The sequence below is a fragment of the Manacus vitellinus genome, unplaced genomic scaffold (assembly GCF_001715985.3).
Source record: "Manacus vitellinus isolate BGI_N305 unplaced genomic scaffold, ASM171598v3 scaffold_23_pilon, whole genome shotgun sequence".
In the NCBI taxonomy this organism is placed as follows: Eukaryota; Metazoa; Chordata; class Aves; order Passeriformes; family Pipridae; genus Manacus; species Manacus vitellinus.
In genome coordinates this window covers 5,015,950-5,039,211 of record NW_021939718.1, presented here as the reverse complement: position 1 = coordinate 5,039,211, position 23,262 = coordinate 5,015,950, and the positions used below count along the sequence as shown (strand labels likewise).

Sequence of the window (23,262 nt, the reverse complement as noted above, 5' to 3'; positions counted from 1 at the left end):
AACATAAACTTCTGATTAAAAGAAACAACAAAATCATGTTGATATCAAAACTAGATGCCAATGGCAGCAGAAATTAAAAATCACTCAGTTGTCAATTACTGAACGGAGTTGTCAATGCAGAGTATTTTCTGCTCAAAATAACAGATTTCTAAAGCCAAAGTGGTAAAAGCAGTGTTTTACCAAAATTGTTGAAGAAGCTGTAGGACTCAGAAGTATTGTCCAACAGTTGGATTAGCCACACAATCAGGCTTGCTCCCCCATGGCAAACAGGGTAGGTTACAACAGGACACCAGGTCTTTATTTAAAAATAAAATGTATGTTTATGCATATACAGCTATTGATTTCTTTCCACATACTTTGTTATTGTACCTACTTAGTAAGGCTTCAAAATATCTCATTTTAATTGAAATAATGCTATATAAATAACTTTCCTTACAAAGCCCAGGAAACAAACTTCAGCAAAACAATGATGCAAAGTTATCAAATTTTAAATTTTGAAAAAGAAAACTTCGCATGAAGAAATCAAAATGAAAACACGCCAAAAAGTGAACAGAAAATACATAAAATACATTTTGCATTATTTTTCCTTTTAAAAGCTGTACGCATGGAACAGGACTTCACTGTGATGACCGAATATCTAATTGCGTAAGTACTGAAACATTGTGATGAATTAGAATTTGTCAGGAAAGAAAAAAAAAGAAAAAACTAGAGAGTACACTCACAAAGAAAGATAAACAGATCATCATCAACAGATGATGTCAATACCATTTTTGAAATCTAAGAGAAAGAAGGAAAAGAGCAAGGAAGGCTTTCAAAGTACTTATAGCATCATTATTTGGTTTTGAAGGTGTTTAAGAAAAATAATTAAATACTATAAATAAGATTTTAAAAACCACAAAGACAGTTTTGACACCTATGGTAAAAGTAATGCTAATACAAAACATTTGTAAGTTCCTTCCAGTGTTGAAAACATCAACCAGTGCTTCTTTATTCCAGTAAATACAAACAGATGAACAATGGAAAATGCATGTTTCTTAATTACAGAAAGATACACTTAAGCATGTTAACATTCTAGAGGAAAATAAATGTATTCAATTGCACTATGATTTCCTCCCTCTTTTATATTTTTAACTGGCCAATTTAATCAAGTTTGGAACGGTATAGACTTTCCAAAATTACTCTTTACCTAGAATGTTCTTGGAAATCAGCACCCGAACAGCAGAGAAACAAAAAACCAAAAGCATTACTGAAGAAAAAGCAAGCAAAACTGATACAATGTTATGTCCTAAGAGCAAATAAGTTGATATTTGGTGCTGGTGCCTCTCAGCAGACACAGTCAACTCTGTCATAAGCTCTTCCAGGCAGATGAAGGACATAACAGAGGAAGCTCACAGATAACTAAAGCCTACAGTTGTGAAATAAACTAGACTTCTCTACTAATGCCACTAATATTCACCCTTACAGTCTTTGCAACTTTAGAGAAGATATTGTTGTACCTCAGTCAGGAAGCTTGAAACTATGAAAGAAACCACATCATCTCCAAGATATTTCTATTTTTTTTCCTCATTGTCAAAATTTACAGTTACTTACAGCACTCAGATGACTCAGTAAAGTTTGGAGAGGTACCTCCAACAAATCTGTTGAGTTTACGTATACCATGACTTAATGACCACCATGATACTCAGAGAGCAATCATGATGCACTCAACCCATAAAGAGTTCAGTTTGATGAATTTTACACTAGTTCAGAAGTGCACTTAAACATTAAAAAGGCATCCGAGACTGCAGTGGTGAAAAATAACTGCCAAGAGAGACAGAATTTCACAACTCTTACCCTGGACTTTATATAGGCGCATGGTATGTGTCACATGGTGAAAAAAACAAACAACTTCTGAGAAAATCCTTCCATGAGCAACTCTTATTGTAGGTGGATCTGTAAAAATGTAAGGCTACAAAAAGAAAAGAGAAAGTCACAGTAAGTATTTTGGAAGTTTTGCATAAATGTAGTGTCAATAAATCAAAGTATTTAATAAATACTAAGTAGTATTTTATTTTTTACACATTTTTTTATTTTTTACTGTTCTATGTCTAAGTCTAGTCTAAAAGTTTAAAATCAAAAGATTACTCCCAATTTCAAATTCAGCAATTTCTCCTTAGAGTCTCACTTTTTCTTTAGCTGAAATTAGGCTGTCTCATTACATATTTCACAGGTATTTTATGAGGATTAATGGATAAAAGGTCTACAGACAAACACACTAAGGTATTAATATTGCATACATCTGGGTTGAGCTTTTTGGCTATCAAAATCTTAATTGCTAACCAGTAATCAATTACTATACTTCCATAATGGCTAACAGTTTACTCTATCAGTGGTACACCCTGCACAAGGAAAGCTGCCTCTACCTTGTCTTATGGATCAATTTGCATATCCTTTTGAAAGAGAAAGCTTTTTCTTTGTCAGAAGCAGCTACAGGGGCCAGTGGAGGTCCTTGGAATGCAGGGTAGGGTTGGGAATCATTAAGAAATGTCAATGAGGACTATGGCTTATTACTAATGCCTCCCAAAGAATAGGACAAATTTTGCATATAGTCAAATCAAAGAGATGAAGAAAACTGTTTTTCCATGTAATCAGGATATTCTGGGTCTTGACTAGGCAAATGATGACATTTTTTAAAAACAGTTGATTCCAACTAAACTGTATACACCAGTGGGAAATAGATGGGTGGCTGCAAAGGTAAAAAAAGGGTTAAATATTGAGTGTGTACAATGCCAAAACTGAAAATACAACACATGCAACTACTATTATAAGGAAACAGCTATAAATAAAGACTTCACTCAAAAAAACCCCATCCCAAATACTTGAAAAGCATGTTATGCAGAGAGATCTAAGCAGAAAGCTCTCAGAGCGTGACTGTCTTCCTTCTGTATGTACCAATGTCATAAGGACAGATCACAGTCTCTCTTCAAGCAACAAAACCAAAGATCAAATGTATCTTGAGGAAGGGTGGAAATCAAGCTTACATATATACAGACACATGTTAGAGAAGAACAAGTACAGGTAAATATCGTCCAATATTCTTTGAGCATGTAACTGTATGTATATTTACAGAGAAGATTTCAGGATGTATTGTATAAAAGAAGAAAGGAAAGAGACTTTCAGAGACTAAAAGCTTGCCTTCTCTATTCACATACATACTCTTAGATCTTCAGACAGAATACTGTTTAATAAAAGCTTTGCCAGTGCTCCAAGAAACAACTCTGTAACTATGAACTACAGGAATACTTTGTTCAGGAGTTTGAAAGAGGAATTATAATTGCTTAAACTTTGATAAGATGGTTTGGTTTAGGGAGAGACGCTTTTTTTCTACTGACCACCTTACCCAGTTCATCAATACAAACTCCAAAAGAGTGTTTTGGAGTTCTTGATAGTCTACATGAAAAAATTATTAAATACTTCCATGGGGTCTCATCTTGTCACCAAGACAGACAAATGTTATCCATTATGAAAAATCAATTTGCTAGCTGAGAAACACAGGAGGAGTATGGTATTCAGAGGGCACATAAGCCAGATGAACTAATATGTTGAGATAAAGGGAATTTGAAGACCAGATCTTAGGTTAGAATTTGAGCTGGCTTTTGGGTTCTCTTATTTCCATGAAAAACTGTCAAGATCTGTAACTGTAGACTGAATTTTCCCCTTTTGGCAGAAGAGGTGCTATCTCCTTTTCTATCACACATAGGTAGAGAAGACAAACTCATTTAATCTGTGATTACATACTCCTGGAGTTAAAAATCCCACAGAGGAATGGGATTACTGACCAGAAGTTGGAATAATCAAACCCTTCAAAATTCTACCTGCAACACGAAGATACTCAAGTTAGCAATGATGGACTGAAACATCAACTAAAGGAACTCCCAGACAATGAACTGAGAAAGCTGAGGTCTTCAGGACAAGCAAATATTCTCAGCAATTTACTTAGGAGAATGTTACTTACTCAAACATCTTATGGTATTATTTCTGTTGTTTGCACGAACATTTCTCACTAGGACTCTCACTGGAGCCAACCAGCAAAATGGAGAGGTGCTAGACGAGTAACAAAGGAATATAAAAGGCTGTGCACTTAGTAGAAAAAACTACCTGAAGTAATTTCCAAAACCGAACATTGAAAAAACAAAACCAAACAAACCAAAAACCAAACGAAAATAAACAAAAAAACCCCACTCCACAAAACAAAATGAAAACATCACTTAAAGGAACTCTTTTCCATTGAGCTTTTTAGTACAAAACATGATGGTGAAATTTACAACAGCTATTAAAACACAAAGAAAGCTGAAATTAGATGGATTTAACAGCTCTTGGATTCTGGGCTATTGCCACAAACACTAAGTTCACACAAAAGAGTCTCAAGACTGCACAGTTAGCCAAATCAGCTTCTCTTCTGAAGATAAGGTAACCACTCGCATCATTCTGAACTATACAGAAAGATGAGTTGATAGAAAAGGAATTGTAATTTTGCAGATACTGCCTGAAACTAATGATTTTTAAAAAATAATAATTCATAATTTCACTAGCACATGCATTGAGAGAAATGTATCAAAACCAGTTTGCAAGCCCCTAATTCAGACACAGTGCTAGGAAAAGGCACAAAGGAGGAAGATGATTTACAGACAAGTTCTTACTGATACAATGAGTGGCAATATGATGTATACTCAAGTTCTGAAGGATGACTGATGTTTCCTGATTGTTGGGTGAACAGGAAAAATGAAGGAAAAATATGGTACTGACAGAACAGGAAACTCTCCTAATTCATATTTAGTGGTTAGAAAAGCACTAATCCTGGAAAGTGATTTGTTGATAGTCACCAGGAGACATACTATAAAGAGATAATTGCCCAGGTTTGCCTCACCAAAAACACTTCAATGAATCAGGCTTTTAAGCAGGAAAACATCTTTATGCATTGAATGTGCAATTATTCTCATGTCATCGTAAAGATCCTTGGAGAGATGCACAGGCCTGTGAAATGATCTTCGTCCTGGACCTGAACCACAAAGGTACTTTTGACATGAAAATGTGACTGAGAGGCCATGTGGAAAGAACAAACAACAACACTTTTTTGCAAAACCAACTTGACAAAGCCCCAGTCTGAATTCAGTTTTAAGTCTGCTTTGAAAATTATCTTGGATTAACAGACCTTCCAGCACGAAGGAATCGTAATTAGTCACACCTTAAATTAGGAATAAAAATATTTTGGTCTCATATCCAGTGGTTGGTCTCAAGACTTCACATTCTACAGAGTTAAAATAAATAATTGTTACAAAATCTGTTCCACTCAGCTCCACTGGAATGAAATTCATTGTACAAGATTCAGCAATCTGCTGAAGTAGGTTTTGTTGTGTCTGGAAAGCAGTATTTTTCAGAAACAGGATAACAGAAATATGGGTCAAAGGGTCCAGAAACCATTTTTCTGTACTCATATTCAAGAAAAATACAACAACCTTCCTTTGAAAGAAAGTGGGCAGGAGGACTGGGGAGTAGGAAGCTAGAAATCTTAACACAGAATACTTAGAGTAAAATAATACCCCATGGTTTCCTAAGATGTCTTAAAATAATCACAGCAGGTTCTAGAGGGTGGAGATAACTAGAGAGATACCTTCACCTAAAGATTTACTGGCTTGTATAGAAGATAGCATGGCATATTGCAGCCTAAAAGTATGAAGCATGGGCAGTAAACCTTTTCCCTTGTAGTCAAGTAAAGCACTACTAACCCTCTTAGTGTGGCCAGGAAATTTCTGTTGATGTGGATGGCAAACTATGCCCAGGGGAAAGTTTTCCAACACAGGTGAATTGCTCTCAATAGGTCTGAGATTTTAAAAAAGAACTCAAGACAAAGCCTTCCAGAATAGTTGTTTCTCAATAGCAGATTACCTTTCATTTGGCAGGATTTGAGATTAGATTGGGCTAATCACATGTATTTTAACTCTAGCACTAGAAATCCTGCAGGGAAAAAAAAAGATCTCTTTTCTTATATAATCTGTTAGTACATAAGTACCTATGGGAGCTAGTACATACGCAGAATCATACACCTAGCTGCCTGAGGGAGAATCAAAATTTCCTGTGTCTACAAAAAAACCATCACTTTGATACTGAAAAAATTATTTGTGAAACAAAAAAATCAACTACTCACATTGATCCCACAAGCATTTAGCCTCTGACTCTTTGGAAAAAAATCTGCTTTTCTCTATTCTCTATGGATATTAAAAGGGTTCGTAAAAAGTCATCACATATTGTCTTGAATACATAGAAGAAAATCTAGACATCTAACTGTTTCAAAGTTTATTGAATACTGTTTTCTTTTCCCCCCCAAATCTAAAGACATACAAAATCACAAGAAATAAAAACATATTTTTCCTTCATAGATGGGATGCTTTTGTTTGTATTTGTTGTGAGGTCCAAGCAAATCCATTTCTTCCAAACCTTGATAACACTGTTAATGAGTAAAGCAGCACTGCCAGTTAAAAAAAACTAAGATGCTGCCTTTTTCCCTGGTGCTTTCCTTTTGCTCTATTTTGCAGAAAATACAAAGGCACAGTAGAAGGACTGTCCTACCTCTAGAGCTGCAGCACGGAGTCCCTGCTCTGTATCAGTGTTCTGGACTTTGCACTGGTGTCTTGGTCTGAGAGTGCTACTGAACTGGTTTCACAGTTTCACTCTTTGGAGACAGCAGGGTCAGAATATCCCATTACAAGACCCTGTGCCACAACCCCAATGGCAATGTTTTCCATGGTGTCATATACCCTAAAGTCCAGCAATTCTTTCAAGAGCAGTGACAAAAAGATACCAGTGCTCTGTGTAGCTTCTATTTAATACTCTGCAAATCACTGTCACTAACCCAGGTCTCTGCTGATGTCCAGGATGGTGCTTATACTAGAGGCCTAACCACTTCTTAGCAAGAATGCACTCGTTGCAGCATTTCAGGCTGGTTTTAGGTCACCCACGAGGATGATAAATCAAATGAAACTCCTGAAAGGTTTAGATCCATGGACATTACACTACACAGACCACCACTTATAACAGTCTACTGATGACCAGAAATGCATTGTATCTGTCTATTGTTCTAAACTGCAAACCTAGCATATTACAGCTCCGAGTTTCCAAAATTAAACTGGCAGAAGAACCCAACAGCAAAATGTCACTATAAGTACTATGGTTAGACAGATGATTAAACTAAATGAAGAAAAAAACATCCTGATTATTGCAGAACTAAAAGTAAAGTAAACCCAAAGACTATCAGATGACAAATTCACCAATTAACGAAGGCAAAGACAGGATATAACTGTACTCATATGAAAGGAAAATAATCCAACACAAATAACAATAATTCTTTGCAAATTTTGCAGTAATACACAGCGTGAGTGGGACAGGAAAAAAAGAAAAACAAAACACCTAGCCAAAAATCAAGAAAGCTCCTGTAATCTACCCTACTGCCAATTCAAAGAAGGATTGAGAAAATGTTAGTCAATCTATATCACACTGAGAACCCTGAACAGATGGTGTTTCTTTTCAGACAGAAAGTGTTAGTTTAAACTGTTTTAGAAACTACTATAGAATTATGTTGTTATTCCCAGTGGGACAACTTAATTAGTGTTATTAAAATGCAAGCCAAATGAGCCTTATGGTGAGGCATAATATTAATGAAGCAGAATTTTCAGGAGTATCATGATTTCATTTTTATTGCATAAAATGTTACAGAAGCTGAACACTACCCTTTTAAATGTTAACTAAAAATGCACTTTAATTTAATTTTTCTTTTCTAACTCTGCTTGCAGACATGTGACAGACTTTTTCTGTTTAAACCACAGCATTTTGCTACCTAGATTTTTTCAGACTATTTTTATAAAGCAAATAGCTTAATAGTGTAGTTAAAACTATATAACTGCTAGATTTAGTGATTATTGCTTTTACAAGAAAAAAGATGAATTATCATATACAATGAAAGTAGTTAGTGTGACCATGCAGCAGGTGAAAGGTAAAAATTAAAAACCATAACCAATATTTTTCAGGTATTCACAGATCAAAAACACCGACATGTAAAATTAAGAATAAATAAACCCTGTTTAACATATCTGAAGTAAATAATTATGAAACTGAAGAAACAATTATGAAATAGTTTAAAAGTCTCAACTCACAGCCCTCAAAATGTGTGCTTCTAGGAGAGACTGCTAAAAGAAAAGGAAACTGCTTTACAGACACAACAGGAAAAAAAACAAGGAAGCCTAACACCTTTCCCTGCTAAAAAACCCTAGAATGATTACTCTTGCCTCTTTCCTGAAGCAGTAAACATAGAACTCCCAGTTTGCCTTATGCATGCAACTTAGGTTTTCACAGAAGAAACTTAGCAGAAGAAATATGCCACAAACTAGCTAGCTTCATAAATGTTCATTATTTTATCATTTGCTTTCTGAAATATCACCTTTCCAGTTCCAAAAGGGGTATAGTAGAGTCTGTATGGTAATTAAGTTAGTGTAAAAACACTGCCATTTCTGAATTTCCAGTTTCAAAAGTAAGAGGACTAGCTGTTACTCTTCAGTAATTATACAGCTAAAAATACAGATAACCCCAGGCAACTAAATCAGAACAGTTGCTTCCTACTCTGTCTTTACATTCACCAATTGGGACTCAGTTTCTTAATTACTGTACTAAACTAAATATGCTAATATCAGCTTGAAAAGTACTGTGCTCTGAACCAGAAGCTCCTCATTCATAATAAAAAATATTAAAAATCAGAAAAATAAAGAAGCAGAAATTACTCAGCATGAATTTCACCAGGAAAAGTGACTTCTTTTATGGCTGATGACTTCTTTTATGGTATGAATAATGGTCACATCTCACTGGATTACTTGCAAGGGTAACAACTTTTTTGGTGAATCAGAAATATTCTTCATATTTTTGCATTTCCAGATTTCTACTGTATTTTTACTCTGATCCAGAGTTATAAAGTATGGACTCTTACCAATCATTTCAATAACTAATGTCATTATGTCTATCCACACAACTTTTATTTCAGTTTTGAGAAAAAACAGCTCTTCCAATCTGTATTTGCAGAATGCTTCAAGTTACTTCAAGATTATAATCTCTTTGCAAACAGAAGGTTTACCTTGGCATCTCCATCTGGTAAGAAGAGATAAGCTCCACTTTTATCTCGGTTACTTGTAGTTCCATACCAAGCAAACTCCACCTTCATTTGATGGTTTTTACCATCTTCTTTGGTATTTATTTTCTAAAAGGACAGAGATTCTTGTTTGAAATAGTTGACACACTTAATTTCCCACAAATAAGTATGGAAATTCTCAAAAAAAGTAAAACATAGGGTTTTGAAACAAAATGCAACACACCTCCAGTAATCCAGACATTCCTGAAAACCACAGTTTCATGTATGCATTTTCTAAGATTATATTATCTGCAGAATTCTCCATCTCTTTTATCTTGAAAATTCTGTCTGCCTTCTCCTGCCTACTATTCCTTATGTATATGTTATAGTCAGCTAAGACTGCTTCTGAACTCTCATCCGCTGAAAGCTGGTAAACTCCAATCCCAAGAGGTGGTAGATGTGCCACAAAAGAGATCTGTCGGGAGCAAATAAGAAGCCATTACTAAAAATAGCAAAATAACAACTGTTTGCACTAAATTTATGCTCAGGCAAACTCTTTTTTTTCCTGAATAATTTTAGGATGGTTGAATTTTTCCCCACACAAATGACTATGAATTTACAAATGACATTCCAAAATTAATAGCTGAATGCTAAGAAGAATTAACAAACAAAAATATCTGCATCACTAATTTGCCCAGTATCAAGATCACCATTATATTAGTGCAATAATAATTTTGAATCTTGTTAAGAAAAAATATTAGCTGTAATGTGTGGTTCTGAGCATCTTTGCTATTTATTGGAGATGCATGTGTACTGGATCAAGTGCACACAGATCTTACTTACAAGTTTAAAATTTACATTTAAAAATACAAAAAATTTAAATAACTAAATACAAGGCAAGTGCCTCATTTTCAATCTCTGGTTATTTAAGAGCTATAATCTGCAGAGAAGAGTAATATGCCAGGTACATCTCCAAAGCAATTTGCTTAGAATTTGAGGTCCAGATAAGTAATTTTATTTCCTCTTCCTCAAACAATGACTGTTAATTATTGTGCTGGTTTTGACTGGGATAGACTTAAATTTCTTCATAGTAGGATATATAGTGCCTGGTTTTAGTATTAACCACACTGATAATACAGGGATGTTTTAGCTACTGCTGAACAGTGCTTATGCAGCATCAGTCCTTTCTGCTTCTCATGCTGCTCAGGTTGGGGGTGCACAAGGAGCTTGGAGGGGACACAGACAGGACAACTGACCCTATCTGACCAAAGGGATACCCCAGGCCATGTGGTACCACACTCAGCAATAAAAACTGTGGGAAGAAAGAGGAAAAGACGGATGTTCAGAATGATGGCCCTTCCCAAATCACCACTATGCGTGATGAAGCCCTGTTTTTCTGGGAATGGCTGCCCACAGGACACAGTGAATGAATTCCCTGCTTTACTTTCTTGTCTGCACAGCTTTTGCTTTACCAATTGAACCATCTTCACCTCAGCCCACAAGTTTTCTCACCATTACCCATCCAATTCTCTCCCTCATCCCACTGGACCAGTGAGCAAGTGGCTGTGTGGGGTCGAGCTACTTAATTGGGTTTACCTCCAATAATTATTCCTTTGGGACACAACTGAGAGACACTTATGGAATTATCTTTGCAGGAATATTATCCTGAAAGAAGTTCTTATGTCAAAAGGAACCAGAATGTAAGCCTGAAAGTAATAAAGTACTATTACAATAATACACCACTACTGTATCACTAGGAATTTAATGAAATAAATTTCTGATGTGGACAATCTTCTATAATGACATATGATTCAAAAATTCTCAGAATCTTTGCTTCAAAAAAAAATCCAAAGGGTGGACTCAAAGACATATGTCTAGCTCAAGTATCTGGAAGAGAGAAAAAAAATCAGAATCTAAATGCTTAAGTCATTGCCCTTACAAGACCTTCCAGCTGGAGTGCTTGAGAACATACAGATTGTGTGACTGTGTGTATAGACCATCACTTGAAGAAAGAATCAGCTTTAGACAGTTAAGGGAAAAGACATACATTAAGTATTTTCTGTTCATGCAGCTGAAACTCATCCTTTAAATGTAATACATCATATCACAAAAGTTTACTAACTTATCATTTTAAGAAACATTAATGCTAAATCCTTGTATGTTTTCTAACTTTTTTTTTTTTTTGCTTAAAACAACTGAATGGTCTACAGAAGATAGAATTGCCAATACATAAAGTATGGTTTTCATTTTCTTCAACTATGAAGTTACAATATCTGTCAAAAATACTTTAATGTTTTTTACTTGAAGTAGTGTACCTGATATGCTTCATGTGATATTGTAGTTGCTCCATCCCACACAGCACTAATCTGGACAGTAACAGGTTTTCCCATTGGAGACAATAATTTAACTTTGGGTGAATTCACATGGACTGAAACCACTGAAAATCGCTCTTGTTCCGTGGGATTATATATCAAAAGGTATCTGAAAAAACATATTTACTAAATTATCTCTTGGTAACCAAGTTTCCTCCTTCAGGTTTAGTACTACTGCACATATATTTTACATACAGAGCATTAAAACAACATTAGAACAACAGGTACATACCACAACAAATAAATATACAAAACATAGCCAGGAAACAATGGATATTCAACATCAATTCTCTGCAGGTCTTCTTTTCTTAATGCTAGTACTTCCGCAAGAAATTTTGAATATATCTTACCAAAAAATACATTAATTTATCCTGTTAATTACTAAAGAATTTCTATTACAGTTGCAAGCACAATCGAGATATTTAAGGGCATTTTAAATTTATTTTTCAGGTTGAACTATTCAATTCTCATCCACAACTGCCACCCCTTTAACACAGTTTAGAAACGATGAAGTAATAAACAAAACTTGCTGTACAGATATATATATATGTGACATATATTCATTAAAGGAGGTAGTTTGTCTCTGCTCTAAAGGAAAGTACAAAATTATTTAAATTATAATTTACCAACATTCATTATGGCAACTGTTTGCATATCTTCACAGGTGTATATGGAATAACTATTTTTTAATGTAATCTTATGCCTTTTCTTCCATTTGAATGCAGATTATATTATTAACTAAAAGAATCAGTCCTGAGCTGAATAGACTTTATTTGCCTATATTTCTTTTAATTATTATTACAGGTTCATAAATTGTAAGTATAGAAAAATGAAATTATACCAGAACATTTGTGCCTCACGCACCTGTAGGACTATCATTGTAATTCATGTCTTTTCATTGACAAGCTCAAAGGATGCACCATTTACAACCGTTTTCTGAAGTTTCCCTCTATTCATGTCATCCTTTAAACAAAGAACAAAAATTCTATCTTCTATCTTCTTGATCCTCCCCACTGTAAAGCACAATTTACTCCTCCATGAGTATCTTTCAACAGTTTCCACGCTACCCATTTCTTATTTATCAAATCACTCCTTTAACATTTCTCCTGAGTAGATTCTCCTCAGCACTCTCTGTTCTATTTCCTATGCAGATACCTCAGGGTTCAGTCTGTGGTTTTCTTTCCCTTCAAATTTAATTACCCCCTTCCCAGATCAAACCACTTCACCTAGCATTGTCTCCTTCCACCCAAACTACAAATTTGTCACTCAGGTCTTTGACTTAAAGATCACCTGTACCTTGAACCTCTTCCCATAATCTCACATTCTGACTGTAACTCTTCCAGGTTCCTTACTTGAATATTTAGTTGCTCTGTGCTCCATTATTCACTGGCACTACAGCAAAACTAAGGTCCTGTGAACAAGTTACTTACATAACTAAACCCTTTAATCTTTTCTCTTTTCCAACATTAGCTCTGTAGAGACTGAGGGTAGCGTTCTTTCTACACACATGCCAGAGGACAGTAAGTTCTCCCTGGCACCATAAACTTTGGCAAGCAGTGGACAAAACTGCTGAGATGACACTTTGGAAATAAGGAAATAATAAAACTTCAGGCTGAGAGACAGCAGCAAACTGCTTCGAGGTAATAAGGAAACACACATCTAACTCCTCTTTATTCTGAGACTGAGGACTTCTACACAGTTATGCTGTAACATCAGACTTAAATTAATCTACCACTATACCAAGAATGTAATACAGACAAACAAGGAAAATCCTTCCTTTTTCTCTGTAGTGCTGAAAATTTTCAACTACTCTTTTTTCATCCTGTTCTTTGATTTTTTTTTTGCAACACTAATTTTAACAAATGCAGTTTTGCTCTACAGATATGCAGAATCCTAAGGAGGCTATTGTTTTCCCCTTATCTTTTCACTGCCTTCCTCTTTTTTCCAGTGTCAGACTTTGACTGGTAAATTCCACAGCACTTCACTGCTACCCTATTATCTCATAATCAGCAGGAAATGAAAGGTCAACTCCAATTTCTCATTAGCTGAATCAACAAAAATCAGAGGTTATATTACCTTTCTATATCAAGAACCTTTGGATTACCTGCCATACACAGAATGAGTTTCCAATAAAAATTATTTTCCTTTCAACCCTTTAGATACCTGTGCTGAAGTATTGTTAAATCATGACTTCTATGCATAACAACAAATTTCAATGTATATTTGTGGTCACAACAAAGAAATGCTTTGGGATGCTCTCTTTTACCCTGTTTCATGTTGAAGACTCCTACATTACCAGACAATGTAACAGTTAACCATATTCTTGGTCAGCTTTTGGAGTCTTTAAGAACTTGTCCAAGACTTTCTTAGAGCCTCTCCAAGACTTGGGTAGGTTATTTTACACTTCTCCTTAACTGGGGTTAACGTTCTTTTGGGATAAGATTTCAAATTAAATGTTTTGGTTAATCTTAATGATTTTTTTGTTTGGTTTGTTTTGGTTTTTAAACAACATTTGTGGAATCAAAACCTAACTAAACCAACACCGGTCTCAGTCTCACCCATTAGAAAGTAGTAACAGAAAAAAATAGAATAAAATACTTTTTAAGAATTTCTCATATTCCTTCAAAGAAGAAGGTAAGAACTCTGTCAGGAACAATACAGAATAAGAGATTATCCAATCCCAAAGCTCAAAATAAATCCTAATTCTCACCTATCAGCAGAACATTACAAAAATATTTTATTTATTCAGTTTGTTTATACAATGGAATTCCTCAATTCTTATGCCTCCAAGTAAAATGTGAGCCTATGCATATAATAAATTTTCAGTAATGCTACACATCCTCATTAAATTTAAATTATCTGCCAAGCAAAAACATATTAGTGCAAAAATATTTCCAGGAACTTTGTTCACCTTCCCACAGATATAAACATGTTTCACAACTTTAATTAGTCGCATGACAAATTTACCCATGACAAAAGACCTTAGGAACTGCCATAATATTATTATTATTATATTTCACCAGACTATTTTTTTTTAATTTGGATAAAACAAAGCTCTTGTTATATCAAGATACATACATTTTATACCTTCTTGAATCAATGCATTATGTGTGTAGAGAATAATAAGGCAGTGAGATGAAGCTACTAATGACAGGGTAGATTTTCATCAGTTGAAATGCAAGCATTTTGCCTAGATGCTAATTTTTTTTTTTTGAGATATTATTCCAGCAAAACTGAAGTATTTATACTAAGTAAGATGTAATTACTGTGCATATGCAAAAGCACTGTCTAATGTAATTAAAACACTTTTCTTCCGAAGTACCGTTCAACTCTCACCCTTAAATAACATCCCATTATAACAATTTTAAATTTTATATGAAACAAAAGAGCTACACTTCACTCAAGCCGTATCATTGCAAACAATGTCATACAAAAAAGTTGAGCAAAACTGCTTAATGCATTACAGTTACATTACACATAGAAGCATTATTGATAATAATTAAAGGTTTTCTATCCCATATTTTAAGGTAAAACCATTAATATTACTGTCTTTCAGAAGCAGCAAGCAAATATTTTCTTTTCATTATTCAGATCACTGGTCCTTGGCAATAGCACCAAGAAAACTATTAAAGTTCACATCTTTCATCCAGTTAAAGAGTGACAGGGTTTTAATGCTTATTGGTAAACTTCATATAAAAAAATTTTATCTGAAATATTTTACTTTAGAAACACCATTATGGCCAAGTGTCAGTCATAATTTCTTTCACTTATTCAAGTAATCTAAGAATTCTGAAACTATTTTAATATAAAATGTACTGAAACAAAAGGAAATCATATAACTTTCCACAGATAACACCATGACCAGTTCACTCACAGAGACTACATATTTCATCTGTGCACAGGGAGCACAACTTAACTGCTCTCAGCCCATCAAAAAATGAGAAATGGGTGCAGATTTCAGATCTTAATCCTAAACTGGATTAATCATAAATATTTGCAATTTCAGAGAAGCAAATCCTAACACCTGTTTTTCAGACACTTTTGGAAAGATATGTTTTGAATTTTTTTACCCCATACTTTTTTGGGTGTCTCAAACTCAGAACTGGTGTCTCTTAGTCATACAAGCATGACCACTTTCCCTAGATAAAACCTACCATATATCATTAATAAACCCTATTAAATGCACACATTCAAGTATCAAAGAATATTTTTTGACTATTCTTTCCTGCAATACAAGATTTAACTTGCTGTGGAACATTTTCAGCCAGAGCAAGAAACAGCCACTCCCCATTCTTATTTCAAATACTTTCATTATTAAAATATCAGGAAAACATGTAAACCGGTGTACCTTTATTTACAGGCAAAAATACTAATAAAGATGATTCAGATCTCTAACAACTTTAATCTTTGCCTCCTAAAAGAATATTTTTTCTTAAACTGAAAAGTTTCATTATTTGAAAAGACCATTGTTTTCTGTTTCACTGATGTGCATCAATATATGGACACATATATTGATATAAACATTTAGCAGTAACACTAAATTACCATTTTCTTTTAAAGTTCATTCAATGCTGCCTTCACAAGGGAGGCATTCAACTAATGCAAGAAACTACAACTCACTACTAGTAAAAGTCAGAGGGTCACCAGTGACAAAGGCTTATTCAGACCACCTCTTCCATACGCTTGGATTCACTACAGCTTAAGACAACAGCTTTCATTGCTCAGCAGAGGATCTTTATTCAAATAAGCTTTGAAAAACAATTCAAAGCTCAGACTGACCAGGCTTACTAAAATTTCTCTGACAAACCCTCTAAGACAGATTGGAACATTTCACATTATAAATAGTTTCATTAGAATCAGTTCCCTACACCCACATGCACAATTTTAATGCAAAAAGTTACACGAACAAGATCTACAAAGCTAGTTTCTTTCACTCTTCTCCTATAGAGGCTAAGTTAAAACACATTGAGTGGTGAAAAAAAAAAAACGCAACAAGTACACCCAAAACTGAGAAAAGGTACAAGCCATGAAGCGAAATGATATAGTAGATCAAAGGCCTTCTACTGAAGAATGAAAGAAAACTAACAAATGCACATAAATTCTGAAATATCAAGAGGAGCAGTAATGAAAACACATTAAAATGCTTTAAACTATAGAGAAAAGGAATTAAGTAACTACATATGTTAAAGGTCACCAGAATAACTGGTGGGTTAGAAATCAGAATTCAGCTAAAAATGTATTCTGAGATCTTGGCAGTAGATGGACTTCGATAGACTAAGACTTTAGAACTCTAAGCAAAACTGAGATTCTCTAAAAAAAAAAAATCATCTCACTAGGATGATAAAGAGAAAATCAAAACTGTTTCATATCTTAAAATTGCAAGAAAAATTACTTTGAAAGATGTGAGAAGAGTTAATAAGTAGCAACATTTAATTACTAAACAATGATGTGTATAAGGTGGAAAGAAACTAGGGGTTAGTATTTAAACTGCATAAAGCACTTCTTGCCATGATAGCTCCCAAAAATACCATTAAAAAATCTGAATTATGTGGTTTCTGATGTATGTTTTGAAGCTTAAAAAAAACACCAAACAAAAAAGTCCAAGAAATACAGAATTCTAAAAAAATGCTATGAATTGACACACACAAGCCCTGGGTGGTCCATGTCTTTGGGGATGGAGGTATATGGAACGAAAAGAACAACCACCTACTTAAACCAGATATTTATCTATGCATTGCAAATATGTACAACTTCCCCTGAAGACTTTCATGATTCTTGCACTGAAGCCCAAGACAACATGTACATACTTATTTTCCTCATTTATTTAATACAGAATAAAACTAAAAATAACTTGACCACAAAAATTCCTCTCCTGTTATTTAAAAAGCTCTTTCCTTGCTTTAGAGGTCCATGGGGAAAAACTTTGAATCAAACCTAACCATAACAATTCTGGAAAACTCTGAATATTTTCCCAATATACTCAAAATACTAGGTAAAAAAAAAGTTATGTCAAGCTACCTATCTCTGTTCAAAGCACTTACGGTTCCTCACATAAGATTTGAGGCTTCCTCAGTCAAAAGCATGATTAACATGACTTTTTAAGTAAAGGTCCACTCATTCATTTTGTGTACCTTTCTGCTACGAACTACTAAAGATTGACAAAGCCCATAAAACAATTTTTCTGAAAATAAATGCCATATATACAACTTTAATGATTTTTTTCTTTTTAATAAGGGGTTCAGGATATTATCTGTTCATACTGACTTTTTGGTTATACAGAAATCAGATATTTTCCAACATCTCAATCCATATTCTGTTCTTAATATTCTTTTAGGAACAAGACTCGTCAAATGTCAACTGTGCAGGCTCGTGATTGTGACACTCTTCTAGACAGCAGATTAATGCTTTTTTCCTAAAACTCTTCTGTCAGTTACTAAATTGAGCTTCAGAAACTGTATGTTTTACAGCATTTCAAGACACTTCTGATTCCTATTCCAAATCCAATTAGTAAGAAAGTTATGTAACAGAGAAAGTTTTGGACAAAGTCATTCAAAACCTCATGCATGAAAATCATGTGACCAATCCACTTTCCAAACATATTGAAGTCTGATTATTGTTTGTTTTAAAGAAAATTTGGCTCTGACAGTATTTAAACTATCTGTATTTCCCTCTCTGTAACATGAATATTTATTTCTGAAATGTGAAAAAGTTCTCATGATTTCATCCAAATTATACTTTTCTTATAATGTATTTTTTATTATATTTTATTATGCTATTCAAAACACTGAACTCTATTTCTCTGTGCACCTTGCACTATTATCAGTGACATCTGGCCCACAACCTTCTTTTAATAGAGGCAAACCCTACGAAAAAGAAGGAAACAAAAAGCATCTAAATCAGTGTGTCAGTTAATTTTGCCACAAGAAGTCCACAGTCCCCTGAGGAATTATTTAATGTATTTTTGAAGAGATACGCATGGATACTTTTCCAATAGCAGAGAAATTATTTTCTTCCTAGTTCTTATTCTGAAAGGGAACAAAATCAGTAATATCCGTTAGATGGAATCATTCTGCATCAGAGGTTTTTGTGGGTTTTTTTTTCCAAAAAGGGAAATACACTTCCATGTCAAGCCATACCAACTAATTTACAGAAAAAGAACTTCTGGGAGACAGGGAGATAGAGGAGTGTGGAGAGGTAGAGGGAAAATGAAGGATTTTCCAGTATTAGGAAATTTCTTGACCCTTTGCATTCCTATAGAGAATTGATCCGTTTCTGTTAATCTACATAGTTATTACACTACTCCATAATCCTCACATCATCAGAAATCTACCTTCCCACAGTAGTGAAAACAAAACCTACAAACAACAAACCCCTCCACAAAACCCCACAAGCATTACTCTATAATAGGAAAAATGGAAAAAAAACAGAGGAAAAAAACCTTTTTATCCTAAACAGGAAATTCCATTGGCCTGTATGACAAACAGAGTATAAATTGTTATGCTTGTGCATTAGGGACAGCAACTCAAAGCAGAGATGTTCTTTTATTAGAGCAATGAGTTTTCATATAAACATCAGGCAACACTTCAGATCACAGGAAGGTCTTGCCTGCCTTAAACCAATCCACTTTTCTCTTTTATTCCACTTGGTCAGGCAGAAGTCTGTGTACCAAACAGACTAGTCTATAATCTTACATCATGCTAGGTACAACAAAGTATCCTATTTTGCTATCACTCTCAAGACTAAATTGAAGAAAGGAATTAAAATCTAGATACTAACAAAAAACCCACTGGACTAGAAGGTTGCTGTAGCTTGACCTCAACCAAAATGAGAATTCAGTAGGATAAACTTTGACAAATGCTGCAATCACTGTTCTTGAAAATATCCAAAACTGATTATAATGTTTTGCAGCTCAAGAACCAGTTTTGTTAATATACAATTGTATTTTTAGTTACTTTAAACAACATTTTCTCCAAGTATGTCTTCATTTTTTCCATTGCAAGTATAATACAACTCTTTGTAACAAACCTGTATGTATTTATCTTCTTCATTATCAGTCTTTTCAAACTAAACAGATTATGCTTTTTCAACATCTCTTTGGTTGCTTTCTTTGAATTAGTAACCATTTCCTGTTCACCTTTCAAGTCTTGTCTCTCAAAGTATGTTTTCAAAAACTAGATACTTTTTTCACTCTTCATCACTTTTGAGTATAGCACACTATTTCAGCTGTATTTTAAACAGAATATTTCCATTTCAATCACCCAAAAGCAAAATTGCTTTTGATACCATACAAGTAACACTCTCAGTCTGAACTTCTGGAATGCCTAGTCTTCTTCTGCATCACTATTGTCTATTTGATTAGTCAACACATTATTCTTCCACTTGCCTGCTTCATTTCATTCTCTGACTACAAAATAATGCCTCCAGTTTACTAAGATAGTTTTAAATACTAATCCTATATAGAGTGTTTGTTCCCAGTATGACTCCAAATTTATAATCTATTTATGATTACTCTATTAGCATGACTGACAGAAAAGGAAACAACTTGTGACTTTATTATCTGACCTAAAGAATTCCTTGCTTGTATTTGGCTTCGCTTTGCACAAAAAAAATTCCCCCCTACTCAGATACCAAATTATATAATTTGAATAATATGTGATATCCAACATTTATCAATGAAAATTTAAAAAATAGCTAGGTAACCAGCTGTTGAGATACAGTAGATACTGAAAACATTACGATTCATAACTATACAACCCAAGACATTTTATCAAATAAAGAAGTCTTTTATGAGGGAAAACTTATGAGTCAAGAGCTACACTCTCAGATATAGTGTCAGATGTAAACATGAAATTTGGGGGAATGGTAGTATGTGTGGTTTAATAAAACTCAAATTAAGCTAAGAGTTGTCTATTTAGTCTCTATCTAGAGTAAAGCAGGTTATCCCCAAAAGAAGATCCCAATAGCTTCCCAAGAGGCTTTTCATTAACTGGATAAAGTTTAAAGAGATTTATCAGCTTACCTAACTGGATAAAATAAATAATGCTAATGTGTTCCTCTGCATCACATTCAGATAAGTTTTTTCATTCACCAATACTGTCACAGATGTAGCAAGAAAAAAAAAGTCAATTTACATCTAAGGAGCAAATTGTAATCCAATTAAAATGTATATTATAGAGTAGAATATTAATCTTGAATACATATAATCAAATATTATCAAATATGAAGAATACTAAAATCTTTTTTCATCTTCCTAATAAGACATCTTTTGCAGTTTATGAAAAATATCATGCAGAAGAATTAGTAGGAAGGTAATCTCAACCTGAAACTACAGGCACACAATATAAATTTGTGCTGCTTTCATAAGGTAGAAAACAGTGGAAACAGAATCTATTATCCACAGATCAGCTCTTCATTTCAATATCCAACTGGTGACATCAAGAAATAAAAAAGAGATACTATTAAAAAATAAGTAAATTCACAAGAATTCAGTAGAGACTAACACAATGTAAAATAATGCTATGATTATAACACTATTTGAAGAACAAGTTAAGCGTGTAGTTTAGAAATAGAGCTATGGTAAAATTAAATATTCTTTCTAAAAGCCGTTGTGGCTGACAGTTTGGATTAACATACAAATAAATAAAAACATGATCCTGTGCTTAAAAAAAGTTCCATTATCTTAGTTTGACATTTCAGAATCACTCCAGGATTAACCTTCCTACTGACAAACCCAAAGCTGAATTTTAGGCTCATTAATGAAGGGGAGAGAACTCACACACATGCATTCCTATGAATTCTCTTTTTTTATAACTCTACAGATAAATCTTTATAATATCCATTGCTCATGCAAAAGGCACAGAGTTAGGCAGACGACAGACACATAATCCAAACCTCCACTCTCACAGGAAACAGGAACTTTGTATGTCTTTCTCAAGAACAAATCATGGAACACCCTCAAGAAAACAGCATTCACAATAAACAGACAACAGCACAGCAAGAACTACAAATTTTGAGAACACAAAAATATCAACATCAACCTAAGACAAGACTTTTAAACATTATGTACCTATTACATTTGCCAGATACAAATACTTCCTATATGATTTAGATGGATTGTAGTGGCACACATATCCTAATCTGGAGCACATAACTACTCTCCAGTTAAGGATAAAAGGATTAAGCCCAAAGGCACTATTTTAAATTTGTCTTTTACCACAAAGTTGTGAGGTGTTCTGAGGTCCAAGATGGGCTTGAAGCCCCCTGACTTTTTCAGGATCAGGAAGTACCTTCACTAAAATCCTTTCCTTGTTCCTCTTGTAGTGCAGGCTTTATAAATCTGCATTTAGAAGGGAAAAAAAATCTGGTTCAGAAGAGCAGAAAGACTTTTAGGTATTCCATATCACTTCAGTCTGTGCCTTGAGAGTCTTGGACTAACTACAATATTGCCTCAAAGTAACTCCAGTAAAAAGGCTGAAGGGGTCAGTGTCTGGAAAAAAAAATAATACACAAATGTACTAATATAAGGAAACGTGTATATCCTACTTCCAAAACTGCTTCAACAAGTACATGCATATAATGCAGATCTTTCAGTTCTATTCAGTCATTCACTAGCATATTGCCTCGTAATGATCACTTTGTTTTCTGAAAACAGAGGGTTTTTTCCCTCCCCTAAAGTATGTATAGTTTATCTATTTCTTCTGTGTTTCATATGACACTTTCATTACAGTGTTCTCAAAGAAAACCAGAAATTTCTTATAAGACCTAATTGTTGTATTTCATTTTACTGTTATAATTTTTATAGTAACTGAAGCATCAAACACCTTCACAATCTGAATGCACGGGTACTCCAAACTCCAACAAAAAATGCTGCTATTATGTGCACTGAAATGAAAATCAAAAAGTTGTGCGGTTTTGAAGAACTTCAAAGATTCTACAGATCCTACAAACTATGAACTAATTTAGTGGTTTAATTTTGCAATGGCAAAGATAGTTCATAAACAAAAATATTTAGAACAGACTGTCATTGGTTCATCAACAATAAGACAGACCAAAAACTGAAAAAAGTTTGATTTATAAGAATTTTTATCCACTGAAGAAGTAATGATTAAAAGTTTGAAATGTAACAACTTTCAGAATAACTTGAATTTAGAAGCGTAACAATCAAAAATTCATTCCACAAAAAACTCTGGACTACAATTAATTGCAAATTAAAGCTACTTTTTTCTTTTTCTTAATGAAAATTTATATAACTCAAAAAATGTACCACAGTTCAGTTTTAAAGAGTTATCCCTCACATCAAAACAGGCATTCATCTCCTAGCTTATTTGTTGTTTCATTTTTAGGGTTCAGAGATAATCTTTTAGAGAGATGTCAAATACCAGTGCCTGGAGTCAGTTCTGGGATAAGCCTGCAGGTAGTATAGCTAACACAAAAAGTAGAAAACTCGTCCAGTACATAAGGAAACCTCTGAAAAAACTGTTGTGACCTTATAGAAAAAAGAGTGGGAATAAAGAGATCAGTGTGCTGTAAACTCTTCCCTACCCCTCACTTCCAGTCCCATTAGACACTGTCAATGGAGAGTGTGCCAGTTTTGGTCATAAAGACAGTTGCACAGCTAATTTCCACCTATAAAACAGAATGAATGTATCATGTATCACGGTTTTGGTTTTGTTCATTTTGAAGTCACCACTTTTACCAGAATGGTTTTTTAATGAAATATTTATTTCAAGTTCACATTAACTG

General features: G+C 34.1%; 1 protein-coding gene across 1 annotated transcript in view; it reads right to left on the bottom strand.

The window, feature by feature from the left end:
* MAN2A1 (mannosidase alpha class 2A member 1) overlaps positions 1 to 23,262 on the bottom strand; it is a 111,608-nt gene that overhangs the window by 27,666 nt on the left and 60,680 nt on the right. The window contains exons 13-16 of the mRNA XM_029959928.1: positions 11,464 to 11,629; positions 9,393 to 9,623; positions 9,155 to 9,277; positions 1,834 to 1,948 (exon numbers count right to left, since the gene is read on the bottom strand). Of these exons, the coding sequence (XP_029815788.1) occupies positions 1,834 to 1,948; positions 9,155 to 9,277; positions 9,393 to 9,623; positions 11,464 to 11,629 (635 nt within the window). The remainder of the gene's footprint in view (positions 1 to 1,833; positions 1,949 to 9,154; positions 9,278 to 9,392; positions 9,624 to 11,463; positions 11,630 to 23,262) is intronic.